At 34.5% G+C, this 16,502-nt stretch overlaps 2 protein-coding genes across 2 annotated transcripts; one reads left to right on the top strand and one right to left on the bottom strand.

Annotated features, from left to right (window-relative positions):
* Positions 1-1,426: 1,426 nt before the first annotated feature.
* Positions 1,427-10,516, top strand: LOC143461712 (phosphofurin acidic cluster sorting protein 2-like). Its single transcript, XM_076959546.1, has 20 exons — positions 1,427-1,634; positions 1,754-1,841; positions 2,056-2,145; positions 2,515-2,640; positions 2,862-3,024; positions 3,337-3,422; positions 3,784-3,924; positions 4,073-4,233; positions 4,682-4,760; positions 5,237-5,296; positions 5,416-5,542; positions 6,193-6,344; positions 6,702-6,925; positions 7,116-7,270; positions 7,876-8,119; positions 8,274-8,316; positions 9,676-9,836; positions 9,907-10,124; positions 10,201-10,314; positions 10,374-10,516. The coding sequence occupies exons 1-20, from the start codon at positions 1,543-1,545 to the stop codon at positions 10,478-10,480; spliced, it is 2,631 nt and encodes an 876-aa protein (XP_076815661.1). The 5' UTR covers positions 1,427-1,542; the 3' UTR covers positions 10,481-10,516.
* Positions 10,506-14,562, bottom strand: LOC143461714 (uncharacterized). The gene is made up of 4 exons (XM_076959547.1): positions 14,410-14,562; positions 14,034-14,320; positions 11,925-12,018; positions 10,506-10,778 (listed from the first exon to the last, which is right to left on the bottom strand). Exons 1-4 carry the CDS (start codon positions 14,410-14,412, stop codon positions 10,689-10,691), a joined length of 474 nt encoding a protein of 157 aa, XP_076815662.1. The 5' UTR covers positions 14,413-14,562; the 3' UTR covers positions 10,506-10,688.
* Positions 14,563-16,502: the final 1,940 nt, after the last annotated feature.

Below are 16,502 nucleotides of genomic sequence, written 5' to 3'. Positions count from 1 at the left end.
CTGTTCCAATTACTTCCATTAACCAGTCCTACAGCTTATATTATACTACATTTATTTTAAGAAGTTATGCGTTATCACTGAGCTGACAAAACCAAAGGTTTCTGTTTACATATTTAGCATAATTTTGATCATGAAAGTGGTTTCACAGTGTGCCAAACAAACTGTTAGACTATTATCTTAAGCCTGTAAACTATGTTACCTAGATTTGCTTGGGTCAATAGTATGCAAGTGCACAACCACAGGATGCCTTTGTATATTAAACCCCGTTGCTCAAATTGTGACGTCGTCTATTTTTTGTTTTTTGAAAGAAACATGCTCAGTTGTGCAATAGTCAACATACTTAGCATATGTAAGTTTGTACAAGTGAATTATATAAGTTCACAAGACAAGAGGTTCCATAATTACACAATCATTTTCAGGAACAAGTGATTGGGAAAACCCCCACTTTAGTCAATTAATGGGGACACAGACAGACTGATGATGTAGACGATTATGGGAGGCTTAAATATGTGGCACGCTTATGCATGGGGTTCATCAACATGCACGACGAACTTTTACTTGTTCATGCTGATTTATAATAAACAAACCCTGAGACGAAGTTGGTTGTTTGAATGCTAATTTAAAATACACTAAATAAACAATTGAAACTTCAGTGCACGCCAATCACATCAAATAAGTCAACTAATCCTCAAAGATTACAATGAGGTTGAAGAATGTTGTTGCAAACCAGAACCCAACACCGCCTGTTTTTTGTGATATTATTACTATTTTTATTTCAAGAACCTACAGTAGATCATCAGTTAATTTTCTTGGCCTATTAGCGCCCCATTCTTTTCTAAGTTAGTAAAACTTGCAATGAAATAAAATTCTGATTATAAATATTGCTGCTGATATCACAAAAAGTCCAAAACACTGCCATTCTCTTCCACCTCCACAACTTCTGCCATCATTGTGTGGAAGATCACCCAGAAGTTGAAAATAGTGTTGTTTGACATAAGAGCACTTAAAAGTAACTGCTCTTATGGGTAACATCATATTAATTTGTTTTACAATTTAAACTTGTTGCTGGTTCCCTACCACTTGGTTATATTGGGTTTGCATTTCTGTCTGCATTTTACAATAGTTATCCAGTTTTTGTTTTTTTCTATTTTGATCATTCTCAAACTTGAAAAGCTGTTAAGTATGATATATCATTGTCAATGATCACTTGAATTTTTTAGCCACTATGATGAAATTGAAAATACAGAATGACATATGACACAATCTAAGAAATGCAAGTTATATATTTGTAATGTTACAATAATGTCTGTGTTTTGTACGTATAGCCCTACCCTTTTATTTTCTGTTTTTATTTATTGTAGTTGTAGTAAGATCTTAACTTGTTGTCTCCTTCGTTATCTAACAAAAACAGTACATGATAATGTTTTAATCTCAAGATATATATTTAGCTGATAATGTAGGTTGATTATATTTACATTAGCGTACGCAGTGATTTTAGCAATAAATCCAATTGTAGTTCTAGCAGAAAAACATTGTTGCAGAATGAATAAGACCAGTGGTGGACAGGCTTCTGTCCCAATGAACTTATTTGCCACTTGGGACATTGATAAATCGTCTTCAAATTGTATTCCAAGGTTTGTTCAATTGCCGAATAATGTTGGTTATTCTTTAAAACTTTCACCCAGTATTGGTAGCTTGTCCTGGCCAACGTTGTTGTTATAATTTACTCTTTTAAAAAGTTTTTATCATGTAGAATATGCACCATCACAGTTTGTAAACTGATAGTCCTCAAAGAGTTGGACAAGGACTTGCCTTCAGTGTTTATTGCTGTCAAAATGCAAGTATGTATTTTTAGTATGTTGTTTTGCAATAGTTCTAATGCAGTTAAGAGTAGATAGTGTAATTCAGAACTTTACTTTAATGTTAGACTGAAATCATATACAGTATATAGAATTGCTAACTTCTTTTTTCACACCCCAAATTTATTTATTGATGCTTTTAGCTAGCAATTTGCTTGATTGCTTACCTTGTAGCTTATAAATACTTACTTTACAGGGTTCAAAGCGTGTCTTTCGTTCAAATGAAATTTTTTTACAAAGCAATGGACTTGCTAACACAAAGCTAGAACTAACCTTTTCCCTGCAGGTGATTTTTTTCCAACTGAATCATTTACGATATTTTTGTGTTGGTTTATACTCCACAAAGCCCAGAGCATGCTATTATTACTTCAAATGATAACTTGAAAATATATTTATGAAAAATAATAGGTATATAGTATATCTATGATAAAAGTAGTATAAGTAAGAATTGTTGTAAAACAAAAGTTTTTTGTGTTGCTAAATGCTAATTGTGCTTTTCAAATAGCGTAAAATCTCATTTACATCCGTTAATTAATCATCGTACCTTTGAAAATAATTTGTGAAATGTCTACACTGTTGTTATGAAAGCAATGTGCAATGTTCTGTAAAGCATTTTTCTTTCGTAACTAATTTCTGAATTTTTTTATTGTTGTAGTATCCTCATTTTGTGAAGAGAGACGAGAATAGGTTGCAGATTATGCTGCAGAGAAAGAAAAGATACAAAAATCGTGCAATGCTTGGGTATAAGACGCTTGCTGTGGGTAGAGTTGATATGGCACAAGTAATTTGCTCGTTTTCATTCAATTTCACTTTTTTAATTTGCTTTCCTGTACAGTTGTGTTTATTAAAATGTTGCATTTGAACTTTAAATATTTGAATTTATTTTACAGCATTTTACTTTACGTATATTTGTGAAAGTTTTCAATGAAGATAAGTTGCCTAGACTAACATAGAAACCTCAATCCCTGTGGATATCAACCTGAAGTTTTCATTGATTTGCAGATAATTCAGTGTCCTATCGTGTCTGAATCTGCCCTGGATGTGTTCACAGCAGGAAAGGACCAAGAACTTATTTTAGCGGCTCACATACTAATCTCAAGCATGAACAGTTTGCCCATTGATGCTGATGTGGAATCTGACAGAGCTGGAAAGCACAGTGGCGCAGGTTTGATAAACATTTGGTGCAATACAGCTTCACAACTAATGTACTTTGAACAAATTTTGTATCCACTGGCATTTTTTTTAATAAAGTATGGTAATTTCTTCTCCTATATTACGGATTTACAGTATAACTACTACATATTGTATATTGTTTAAACATTTGTCTTGCATAATACATTGATTTCAGTCTATTGTGGTTTTGTAATTCTAATGATAATGATAGCTTTAAGAAAATTATATTTAGATAAAAGTAATATTAGTAGTGATTGCAAAGTTGTCTTTATTTTGCAATTAGTCTATTTATTTCTTTTTGAAGATCGATCTCCTGATGTTGATAATTACTCAGATGATGATGAGGAAACTTTCTCCTCAGACCAGGACATGGGTAGTGATAATAATCAGGTATATATTTATATTCGCTCAGGAACCAATTCCAAAATATATATATCCAAATCCAAAATATTATAGGATTATCTAATTGTAAATAATTTATACCACTCCTGTTGCCGTGTGTAATTGAAGAATGGTTGTATGGTTGTATGGACACAGCTGGATGTGTCGTCACTCTGTAGTTTTGTCATGCTTAGTTGTGCGAAGATAAGCGATTAGAAGAACTACTGTATAATATCGCTTGAAACGACAAAACATTGTTCTATGCATCATGATAATTACTAGCCATGACTGGTGCTCACTAAGCTTATCTTAAATTATTGTCAAACTGTATTGAATAATGACAGATTGCAAAGTGTATGCCGTCTTATAGGAATACGTTGACACAGACGGGCGAGCGCAGAAGCATAAAAACAGGAGAAAAGTAAGAATGTCATCCTCATCTCGGCAGCAAAATTTTATAAAGACAAAGGTTGCTGCACTTCTCAGAAAGTTTAAGCAAGTGGCTGATGAAGTAGGTGTTAATCTTCTCTCTATAGGCAGCAATGCTCAAGCTTTAAATTTTGATAAAATGTATTCCACTTGCCAGTGTGTGTCACTTATACTTGAAAAATAAAGCAATTTGCCATACATAAGCTATTTGTAATCTAATTGTATTTTAGGGTCTGGAGCCAGATATGGAACAAGATCCAGACAGTCATCCTCAAGTTCCCATTGATTACGATTTTCTTTATGATGAGTTGGAAGATTTTAACTTAAGTGACAGTTGTCCAGATATTGAAGACAACATAAGTATTGTTTCCACTCCGAAGCCAACACTTAGGTTTGCCTGCACATCTTTTTCATATTATTCAAATGTCCATTTATTATTACTAATACGGCTTGCATTGTAAGTAGAGGGCCATATATATACTGCAATAGAAATTGTGAAATGTTCTGTACATCTTAACTCTTAAATGACATCTGAACTTTTATATTGTGGATGATCCATTCTATGTTAAATATTGTGTTGTTAATAAACTTAATGGGCATTAGTAAACTCAAAAAGACATGGTAACTTCTGATTTGAAATAACCCAAGTAACACTCTGGGAAAATATAATAACAATAGGGATATAACCAAAACATGAGCAATTTGCTGTGGATTTCTTTTACAATTTTTATTACAGGTAAATGTAGATAATAATATGATTTCTTGATAATAATAATAGGATGATAGTGTTATACTTTTCCATTCCAAGATAATCGCATCATCTTCTTTTCCTGTTTCAGGCCGTTTTTTGATCGGATTTCTCATTCAAGTTCCCAGACAGAAATCTGCAGCTTAAGAGAGCAAACCAGTGCAGACCAGGTGAGTTAAACATATTTTTAGAGTAATTTTATGATAACTAGTCATATCAGAATGTTTCTTGTAACATTATAGAGTGAAGTTGAGAAGATGTTTGCAAAACTTACCAGTATAAGCCATATGAAATTGAATTTTTTGTTTCAAGATTATCACACATTACTTTATTTCGCGTAAGGAGAAGTTTCTCTTGTTGTTACTAATGTTATAACAATAATATTAATACCGTAATAAGCAGAGTCACCACAATTTTCTTTCATGTTTTCCTGATTTTTTACATGTTGAAAATGCTACTATTAATAATGTCATGGGGACAAATCCCCCGCCCTTTGTTGATATTCGTGTCTTTACTCTGTACAAGTAATCTTTCTGTGTCAATGCCACTAACCATTATGCTTGTTATATTATGCATTGCAATTAGACTAATTCTAAATCGTTTGTCGCATGTTTGTGTTCATTATGTTACTTTTCATGTATAACAGAATATCTTTACAAGAGATGTCAGAAACCTTAACAACTCACAAACTTTCATTGATGACGAGGTAAAAAAGTAATAGATTGTAAATCACTTGTAAAATATGCCCATGCCTGTATTTATGCCATTTCCTGCCATATTTGTGGTATTTTAGATTTTTGTAATATGTGTAGTTGTTGCTACCAGATATCATCTCTGCATGTCTCCAAGAGGTTATCTGGTTCATATGATTCTGTTGAGACTGGAAATCAAATGGCAAATGCTGAAGTATGTGGGCAAGCAAACATGACATCGCAGTATTCACTATCACCAAGTATGTCTATAAATGTGTATATAATATGGTATATGTCATGGAAATTTGGTGCATAACAGTTTAATTTTTTGCCTTGTCATGTATGGTTTTGTCTTAATGGTCGGCAAACTGTGTACTGTATATTAATAATAATGTAATGGGCAATATATCAAATTGAACTATTTCATTGACATTTATACGCATTCGTTTACACTTTGAACCGAAACTGAAAGTTACAAATTGAAGTAATCAGGCTTTAGATTTTTATTAACTGTTCGGTCCTCATCACTGGAAAATTTTACGCCTTTCTATTGTTTAAAAATGAATTCTGCTATTGTTAGGTACTTAGCCCAAACTACTTCCATGTTTTCACCACATTTATTGATGTTAGAAATAGTTTAAAGACCGATTAACTAAGGGTGAAAACATGGTAGACAGTCAGTTATACATAATGAAAGATTTGGACTATCATAGCAAAAGTTGACCCACCACTAATTTAGAATATTTAACTTGGAAATACTTAAAAGAATATTTTTTCAGAGACAGAGGGTTATATTTCATGCATTGCATGTATGCAATTACATTCTCTACTGGAAATGTGAAGAGTGAAATATGCTATTTGCTAATGTTCATGAAGTTATGAATTATACATAGGTTTGTGCATGTTGTAGGACAAAACAAAGCAACTTCCAAAACTATTTCTGCCCCAAGTTCGCCAGAAGTTAAAAGTGCCAAATCCCATGACACTTCCAAGAAACCTCATTCACGATCTGCATCATTTCGAGAGGCTCCATCTTCAGAAACACACAAGGAGAAGTTGTCGGTATGAAACTCTTATCACATTTGTCATAATTCAAGTGCAGAAGAGCATGTTTCAAGCTTCAGTTTTGTTAACAAGTTATGAGTATTCAATACACAATTACATAAATATTTATGAAAGATTGCTGGCTGCAGCATGAAAACTACGGACTGATGGTAAAAGTGTTGACCATGTAGAATAAAAAAAGCATTAAATGTTATTTACTCCTATAGAAAAGCCTAAAAATCAAAATATGTTACTTTTTTCCAAGGTTCACTTTCTGTTTTGTTATACCATTTAGCATGTTTCAAGTCTTGGCATTTTGTCACGCTTTTCTATATTTTGATTTTAAAACATATTTTTCCATTCTTTTATCTTCAGGGCACTCATAATGAACCAGTTAGCGGCGAATCTCTTTTCACTGTGGATCTTGAAGATGGCTTGCCTGAAAGTGTGCTCTTGATTGATGGCAACGACAGATATGGTCGTTACTTTGCTAACGCTGTAAAGCTTTCGTTCCTTGGACTTCCTCCGTCCGTCGTCACTCATTCACTGCAAGATGTTCAAACGACATTCACTGTTTTTCTAACAAGATTACAGAAATAGTGAGTTGAAGCAGGTTAATCTTTGTAAACTCTGGTAATTATTATTCTTTGCTGACCTTCATGTTAAGATACAAATGATTGCCGCTTTTATCCTTTCAGGTTTCATTCATAACGGTGTATGTATTATTGTATTTGCTATACATATGAAAACATCGTTATTTGTCCGTGATTAGTTATACAATGTTTTTAGCTTAAACAGCAACTCGCAATCGCCCACGCCGGTGAAAGTAGCTGTAATAGGATCAGACGCTTTTCTCAACTGCGTTCTGCGCCAGTTCGTGGAACATTTGTCAACCAGATCACCAGACTGGCAAAGTTATCTCATTTTTTTCGTTGTTCCACTTGGTAAGAGGAAAACTTGTTCATTTAAAATGTTTGATAAAGTTGTCTTCTTGCCTGTGTAAGAGACTGCCAATTGAAGTTCAAAGAGAAAAGGTGGCAATAAATTCTAGCATTGGAGAGATAGCGGTGACAGGCAGATGCGTTACAGTGTTCATGAAATGACCGAATATATCTAAGCCCGATTGCATTATTACATTGAAATCTGTGTTTTTACGGGCCAGATACCATAACATCAGCAATCGCATAGTACGCTTTGAAAAGTAAATGTATATAGGGTCCATTTGAATTAGACATAATTTTAAGTGATCTAAATTAGCATTTCTTATTTTGCATTTATTTAGGTAAAGCATTAATAGACAGATATAAAACTTATATAGATATGTCATCGGGACAAGTTAAATTGCTGTGTTGAATGAAATTTTCATTTAAAGAGAGTTCAAAGAACTGTCACGTTATAGTTGTACCAAGTTTGCTTGGCAACCTTGGTAGTTGGTACTGTATTGGGTTATTTGCTCGATGAACTCTTTTCAGTTCTATTGGTTTAGCTTAAGTTGTATAGTGAGGAGGCATTCATCAATCTTCAGTAACTTCATGCATTGTCTTTTCAGGCTCCCATAAACTTTCCAGGCATTTATCGAGCATTGACGTGAGATACTCAACGCTGTTTGGCGAATCGTCGTGGAAAGAATCAGTTGAAAAACTCCTTGATTTGCCTGCAAGTCAGGCAATGTCGAATGACCAGAAGCAAGTTGTTTTGACTGTCGCCTCCAAACTTAAAGAATACATTAGCGAAGCGTCCTACGTCACTCCGCTCACAATAGCCGAAGCTATGCTCACATTTCGTCAAACGAGGTTGGTTAGGCAGGAGTAGTATTTGTTGCTGCATTTGTGATGTGGATGAAAATAGGGTGTCCTTTTTTGTAAAATATCCTTTCATCGCCTTTCCCCGGCTTTAATGGTAACTTTTCCAGTTCTCTCTCACGACTTTTGGTTTTGTATTTTACAGCGGTGATGAAGATTGTTCTCAAAAATTTCTTCCCTTCATATGTGTAAGTAACTGCTGTATTTACCATAAAATACCCCTTGTAAAATCTATTCAAGGGGCTCTGCGTGCGAGTACGGACTTCATGCACTATCTTGGCAACAAGTTGGCGATAACCTAATCGCATAACCTTTTTCCTTTGACCTGATAAAGATCTCCCATGAGCATGAGTTAGAGGAATGTTACGACCAAACGGTGCCGTAAAACACAAGTCCTTCAACGCATTTCGTTATCACCTTGTGAACTTTTACAAGTATGTTAAGTTGAATAAGGCAAACGTATTTTACCTCAGAATATTCCGCCAAACGAATGCAGTGCAGCTTGTTAACTTGAAGAAATCTTGGAAACCACTTCGAGTTTTCCGAGGTTGATAAAATTGACGAAAAATAAAGTCAAGACTTAACTGGGCGATAAAAAACGTATTAAAGAAATCAAACGTTTCAACTATGACATGTTTCTAACACTGTTGCAACTTTTAAACTCTGAAAACTTATGCAGTGTGTTCACTTTGGAATTGCTCATACGTTTCTCTATGGCAGTCCTGCACAAACGTCAATAATTTCCGGAGTCATATTTAGTTACTGTATATAGTTTATTTTGTCGTATGGTTTGGTACGGCAATCTTTATCTTAGGACTTAGAAAAGTGATCGCAAGACTTAAACCCGTATAAGCGATAACGTAACGCCGTCCTGACTATTTAATAAAACGTGAACTGAATAATCGTTTGTAAGTATTACGTTTGTGATATAGGACATTCTATTTCTACTACTATAACGCCTTTGGCGTTGGCGTGGTGCGAGATGCCGATCCAGGTATCAGAAAACCACCTGCATCATTGAAGCTAGATTTGGGTTGCTGACATTTCGCTTAGGTTGTGCTATATACAGTAACTTAGCCCAAATGAAAACTTTCGAAGACGGGATTATGTGTCACTTAATCACATAAGTTGCTTGTTATGTACCGGCCGTTACTATATTGGAACGAAAATTCAATTTGTTACCTTCTATAGGCGTTGTGTGTACCGTAATCGCATTCTGCTTTAGGGTTTGTTTGTGCAGAGTGTTATTGTAAACTGGGGTGCCATACTGTGTAAATAAGTTCACGCTACTGATTAGACTAGCATGATTGGGTCCGCCTCTATGCGGGTTAAGAGCCTTTTAAAAAAAACGCAGAAGAAAATCGTGCCAAACACATACAGTGTTTGCGTTGTGTGTAAGCCGGAAATGAGGTCACACGGCTTCCGGGCATGACGTGTAATGTGGCATCAGTAGTACCACGCAGACTTCTTCCCTGAGTTAGCTTCTTCATTTACTCTGCACTACTTAACGCTAATAGATGAAAAACGATCTCTCCCTGTTTTAATAGGACGTGAAGGTTGGAGAAAAAGAGTTGCTAGCTGCTGTCGATTCGGACAAAGAAGAATGTATTTCAGCGTCCGCCAACCCGTCAAATCAGTTACCGGTTTCTGCCGCTGCAGTGACGTCACCACCTCTTTCGCCCTCGGTCGCAGTTGCCCCCCCTGTATCGTACGTTAACTTCCATTAAATGTCCGTAGTTGTTTTATATAGGAATTGATCGTTTATTGTTTTAACGAAGCACCGCCGCTCCACCGGGCAATCCTGCTGGTTTAAATCAACCATCGGATGTAAAACTTGGTCTTCAAGTCGATTACTGGAAGGAACGCGACGCAAGCAAATACACGTTAAAAACGAATTTCAAGTCTTTTCAAGTCAGCAGGATTCCAACTAACGGAGATAGGCAGTTTTCACCCGGTCTAGCTTTGGATGTTGTAACTAAGGGGAAAAAGAATTTAAGTAAGATTGTATTGCCTTTTGCTAGTGCACTCTTTATTTTATGTAACTTAACCACAGTGCGTTTAAAAATTATTAGTGCGCCTCCCCGGAAAGAAGGGCAAGGAAAAGGATTCTGACTCAAAAAGTCAAGCAGTTAGCAATATTACTCGTTTGATTTGCGCTTCTAAGCACCAGCACTGCCTATTGCAAGGTGAGAAACGTACGTGTGGTGTGAGTAAATAAAAGCTTTTTAACGTTTTGTGTTTGTAGTTAAAATCGATGGAGTTGAATGGCGTGATGTCAAGTTCTTTCAGCTCTCCTCACATTGGTCAAGCCACGTTAAAGCTCTTCCTGTTGCTGTTTTTGTGCCATTATGAGCGTACTTAAAGTAATAAAACTCAATTCTACCATGATCTTTTATTGCTTTCATACATATCTACAGCAACACACAGAATTAATATGGGGGTGGGAATGTAGTGAACGCGCAGTTAGTCTGTTGCAGTATCAATCAATTAATAATTTTCAAGTTTTGTCATTCTGAATATGAAAACAGTACAATTTTACAACACTTCAGTGATGTGATGTTCATCTATCACAGCCCATCACTCTCTGTGCTTTTTTTTGCCCCACCTTGCTGAATAGTTCTTCCGCCTTCAAATCAGATAGATCTTGGCACTGAATTAAAACCGTAAAGAAGATAATTAAATATAAAAATAATTAAAAAATAAAAGTTAACCATAATTAAAAAGGCTGCAAGTATGTTTCATTCAAAAATAGCTATATTTGCTTGTGCAGTCAAGCCTCGTTATAAGGTATAGCGGGCGAATTGAAAATGTATACCTTCTAACTATAGTTTGTTGTGACCTAAGCTATTCAAGTAAGAAAAAGATCAATGTAAAGAACAAAAAAAATGTAAAATAACATTGAAAGCATCGCATTTCACGTCATTTGCCATCTAGACTCATACATAATAATGTCATTCTGTACACGTGAAACAGCTTAGATGTTTGTTGGCAATTATATTAATAATGTGGTACAGTATTGAAGTGTGTGAGCAAATACGGTGGTCAGAGCTTTAAGGGAACACCACTGAACGTGACATGTTTCAAATCTAACTAAAGCAAATGAAATGATTTAAATTGAACTCCACGAAAATTCTTGATCGTAAAACAACAAAACAGCCGTTTGACGCTGCCACATCCATTTGTGCAATTAAAATATGCTTCTGCAATAAGGCAATAATGGGCTAACAAATGAAATGATAAGCGCAGTGTGAGTTATCACTAGCCTTCAGCGTAGGAGAACCATTGCAACAACTACTGTACAATAAACACACTTTCGTATGGTTTAAAATCATTGCATGCAGAAATTATGTTCTTTTGGTTTAATATAAATGGAGAAATACAAAACCACAATTTTCTTTGCGGAAATCAACGCAAGTGTCGTCAACGCAACGTCTGTCATTTTTGTATCAAATTAATATACCTTTGTGATATAAATAATTGTTAATTGTACAGTAATAAATGCTTTTATCAATTAACAAAGCACATTTCAAAGCAAAACTTTGACGCTGAATCCATGTTTACGTTATGATGGTGTTTTCTGTTACCGATATGAGCAAAAGGCAATGGCTTAATTCGCGACTTGAAAATTTGAACATTATGGAGATATAAACCTACTAATAAATGGGGTAGGTAGTAAAGAAGTTCAACTGTAGTAACTAAATGGGGTTACAATTAAGCTTTTTTACAAACAATTTTTGAGTCACAAAAAATTCTGTTTGACAAACACTGTTCTCATAGCTAGTGCACACCCATTTACCTCCCAAAGGACAGGGGCATCTAAAGCTTGCCTCACAGATGTTGCAGTTGAACCATACAACATTCTTTGCTTTACTCCAATGTTGTCTGGAATCCTATTTAAAACATTTTGTTTATTAAAACTCTTATCTTCATTACTCATTTTCCAATAATACTTTTAATAGAATAGAAACCACAAGATGTTTGATGTTTTAAACATTTTCTTCATGAAAATTGTACTTAAATTTCTACAACACAATAGATCAAGGTTAAGTAAAATGTGTCAAAAACAAGAAAGTTTTCCGCATTTAAGTGGTTGTGATCAGCTGGAGTTAAATCAGCAAGATAGAACAATTTAACAGATACCAACTTTTCTGACCCAAAATTCCTTTGACTACACAGCTCTGTGTGACACGGCACAAGTATGTCACACAATTGGCTGAATGTGACGTAGTACAAGTTGTGCTTACCACAGATATGATCCTGATTTTATTACTATGAGAACATTACAAATGTAACAATAATAGGGATGTGCCGCTACACACACGAAACCAAATATATTCGGCAAATAATAGTAAATTAGCAGTATTCGTGTTCGAAAGAATAATGTGTACTATTTGCCTACAAATATCATTTACCAATGATTATAACGTTACTGCTTCAACAGGGAAAGTTTTTACATCAAACTAAGCGCAAATTACGTTAACCAATTTTAGTTTCCTTGCTTTTATTAAATCATAAAAAAATTTTTATTATGCGCTTTTGTTGTTGTATTCACATAAAATTGCAGTAAAGCGAAAATACTTCAAGAGTTCACAGCTTTTTCCGCTTTATGAGTTTCCTAATTTGAATACATTACTTTTAATATCAAAAAAATAATTTTGGCAGGGTCAACAATGTTAACTTCAATGGTATTGCAAAAGCACAAAACAATAGCATCTCAAAAGTTAATTATAACTTATTAATGCGAGCTTGAGCCTGTTTCTTTTGGTGTAAATATACGATCAATAATTCCGTTAACTTATTGTTTAAAATTATGAGTAGTGTTTGGTTGTACTCGTACCCCGTTTTAAAAATCAAAAAGCCAACAAATTTTCCTTAATTCAATGAACACAATTCCATTCGTTCTTCGCTATGTTAATACCAGAAAAGCGCTGACCCTCTGCTTATGACACCTAGTTAAGTCGCAAGACTATGTTTAACTAAATAAAACTAGATTAGGCTACAGCGTTACTTTGATGTAATATCAGATGCTGCCTTGCTTGTCATTGTTTTTTACTTCGACATTAAACAATCTAATAATCCTTTTAAGGACAGGCTTCTCCAAAAACAACTGGAGTAGCATTGAGCGAGTCTAATGCTTTACTCGTGACAATGTGGAGTGTTAGACATAATTACTTTACCAATTATTCAACTTTACATCGGCTCTGACGCAAGAATTGCGTTTTTTTTTAAATTTTTTTATTTGCATCGAGTTTGCATTATCAAATGTTATGGAAAATTACATTGGAAAAATATTTAGTATCGTTAATCGAGTTACTGGCAGACAAACAAACTGACTTTCTGTTGAAGATAAAGTTGCTACGTTGATCATAACAAAGCTGACGAGAGGGCTAGTTAGATGAGGAAAATAAAACAATAGGTGCTTGAAATACCCAAATGATTGCAAGTTGTCTTATACTGCTATTACGGATTAAGTGTAGAACGATTAAGTTATCAAAATAACGTAGCCAAGACACAAAAAACACGAGTAGAGCAAATTGATGTTAAACGCGTGTTCAACTGATGTCAAGATTTGAGGCCGGCAAACAGATACGGATAAATTTCGGTTCGTTAATACTAAACAAGATACTTGATGTCGCAAAAACCCAAATAATTTTTAGTTTAACACATCTCTAAAAAAATACTTTTACTGTGATGTGTTACAATGTAATGCAGTGGTTAAAAAAATTTTAAATTAGTAACAATGATCTAATTTTGCGATGAACATAACGAAAATTGGAAAAATTCACTTTTTTTCGAATATTATACTCAATGTGTTTAACGATGTCTGCCAAGTGTTAAACTTTACACAAAGGCAAACATACTTTTTCCTGTAGCCGTATGTTGCAGATATAAATAATAAACTTACCACGAAAGAAACACGAGTGTGGAGCTTTTTCTTGAATCATGTGAAACATAGTCACAATCGAAGAGTAAATATGCAGGTTGATCGCCACCACATACGTTATTAAGAAGTTCAACTACTTTATCAAAATGCATTTCATCTTTGAAAAACGGAATTGTCTCAATCATTCTAACTACTTCAAGTTTGCTGGTATTTTTTACAATTTGCATGATTAAAGCTTTGTAACCACCAACTTTCCCACATTTCAATGCTTCAGTCTTGGTTTCCTCTTCAATTTTGATTCCACTAGCCTACAAATAATTTTAAAAAAAGTTAATACATTTGCTTACGTGCATTTTATAAATTTAATGTGTGTTTAAGTAGAAAAGAATTAGCTTACCATTTTACTAGGCAGTGTCTGGTTATTGTAAGATTCTTCAATATATACACTCAAAACCTATTTTCTGTAGAAAATTTTATTGTTATGAAATGCATTTTATGGTAAACAGAAACTAAACTTATGGCTTACACTGACACATTTAGGAACAAGAACGTGATTATTAAAATCCCAAAAATTTAATTTTGAATGAAAGTCTGCATTTAAAAACGTATTATGACTTTTAAAAACACAACACTGTGGTAAAGTAAGGCCATGGTTATGACACAATGAAATATCAACAAACAAAGGCGGGTCTAGAAAATAAGGAGGGTGTTAACTGTTCAGATTCACACAAAACAAAAATTTTGCCAAGTTATACAATTGGTTGGCATGCTTTCATATCTGATATCTCCGTCAACATTGCATTGGTTACTGAGCTACAAATATTTGTGCACTTTTAAATATTAAATCTTACTTAGCCTAGTTCACTCCACTGCTTGCTTTCACTGTTAAACTATCCGAAGTATAAAACTATATGTAAACCTTCAAGATTTGGTGCTTGCCTTGCTTGCTTTGGGCAACGCATTTCGTTGATTACAGTGCCTGTTGGTGATTGATACGTTCGCAGAAACAATAAATGCATTCATTAACGATGCCGTCATCCGAAAAGCAATTGTTGCATCACAACTCACATACAGCTTCAGAGCACACTGACACAGTACAAGCCTATATATCAGTATTGCACCAGAGCCTTTGATAAGTTTTAGTTAACGAGATAACATAATGTCAGGGGACCTATGTAAAAACATCTTATTTGCAAAAAATTTGACCAAGTTTTTAAAATGAGAATTCTCCAAGAAATAGGAATTTTGCCGCTGGTGTACTTGCCTTCAAATCGCCATAGAATATTTGCTAGAGAGCCTAAAATATTTGCGCCATTTTTTAAAAGACTAATTTGTTCTGAGCCAAGCTCACTTCACTGCTTGCTTTCCTTGTTAAATTACTCAAAGTAAAAGACCGAATGCAAATCTGCATGGGTTGTTGGTTACCAAGGATAATGCGTTTTGTTGGATACTCTTTGGCCATTAATAGTTTTGCTAAAAATGAAATGCGTTCATTAACGATGCCAAGATATGTTATCCGAAAAGTGATTGTTAGATCTCACACACAGCTTTAGTGCACATGGAAGCTTTATCTATATTGCGCTATCGCTTTTGATACAAAGTGTTTAACAAAACCAGAAAATCAGGTAACGTTAAAGAACTTATCTAAAAAAACTTATTTGCAGAAATTAAACGCAAGGCATAAAGAAGCCCACATATATTTTTGTATGTCATATTGAGATTGGAACAGTTTTTTCTCTATTTGTGTTAGTAATTTTTTAGCTTAGCCATGATAATTTGAGTGACAACAATGCAAACTGTGTGCGTTGCCGCTCTCGTTTATTAGCGCAATTAAAAAACTCCTTGTTATAATAAAACAACATGCTCTATACATGCCTAATTTTTTGGAATGGAAATGGTTAAAAAACAAGGATGATCGCTTTTGGTACAATCGAGTGAAACTTATTCTACTTGATTGCACATATCTTGTTGTCCATTGACAAAGTTGGAATTTAATTGAAAGAGGACTATAATAAACATGCTACTTTTGTCTCGGCGATGTGACATCTTGTTAAGTGAAGATGACCAGATACGTCTCCATCATGAAAAACTGTATTTATCACGCTTTGAAAGTCTGCAGAGGTTTTGCGCCGATCAATTTGCACAGCATAAGAAGAATATCACCATAGACTACTACTATTATAGAAGATGTTGTTTCTTTATTACGTAAACTTTATCAGGTATGGTTGCGGCAATTCTTGTAACTTTTGTGTATTCCGTATGATCACATTTAATACGCAGTTATGACAACACACCACATAATTATGCTCCTGTAGGATCTGACATTGAGTTTGGAGCTAATGCGTCGTGTGAAGTTTCAGAATGATGGTTTGTAAAATAATTGGCTTAATGCTGAAGTATTATTTTTTTGCAACTTTTACGGCAGTTTTGGAAAACTTAAATCATTTTAACACATCTTAAGATTTCAAAAAAATGCAACACCTTGCGCCA

The sequence above is a fragment of the Clavelina lepadiformis genome, chromosome 6 (genome assembly GCF_947623445.1).
Source record: "Clavelina lepadiformis chromosome 6, kaClaLepa1.1, whole genome shotgun sequence".
Classification (NCBI taxonomy): domain Eukaryota; kingdom Metazoa; phylum Chordata; class Ascidiacea; order Aplousobranchia; family Clavelinidae; genus Clavelina; species Clavelina lepadiformis.
The sequence above is the reverse complement of the archived record's forward strand: the minus strand, read 5'-3'. Positions and strand labels throughout refer to the sequence as shown.

What these genes read in the sequence shown, in the direction of transcription:
- LOC143461712 (XM_076959546.1), top strand. Translation starts at nt 1,543, where the DNA reads ATGAATAAGACCAGTGGTGGACAGGCTTCTGTCCCAATGAACTTATTT. An exon ending in CTAACAAGATTACAGAAATA is followed by an intron (nt 6,926 to 7,115) that starts GTGAGTTGAAGC and finishes CAATGTTTTTAG; the next exon opens with CTTAAACAGCAACTCGCAAT. An exon ending in TAAGGGGAAAAAGAATTTAA is followed by an intron (nt 10,125 to 10,200) that starts GTAAGATTGTAT and finishes AAAAATTATTAG; the next exon opens with TGCGCCTCCCCGGAAAGAAG.
- LOC143461714 (XM_076959547.1), bottom strand. An exon ending in ACACTCGTGTTTCTTTCGTG is followed by an intron (nt 12,019 to 14,033) that starts GTAAGTTTATTA and finishes TGTTTTAAATAG; the next exon opens with GATTCCAGACAACATTGGAG. An exon ending in ATGCCCCTGTCCTTTGGGAG is followed by an intron (nt 10,779 to 11,924) that starts GTAAATGGGTGT and finishes GTTTTAATTCAG; the next exon opens with TGCCAAGATCTATCTGATTT.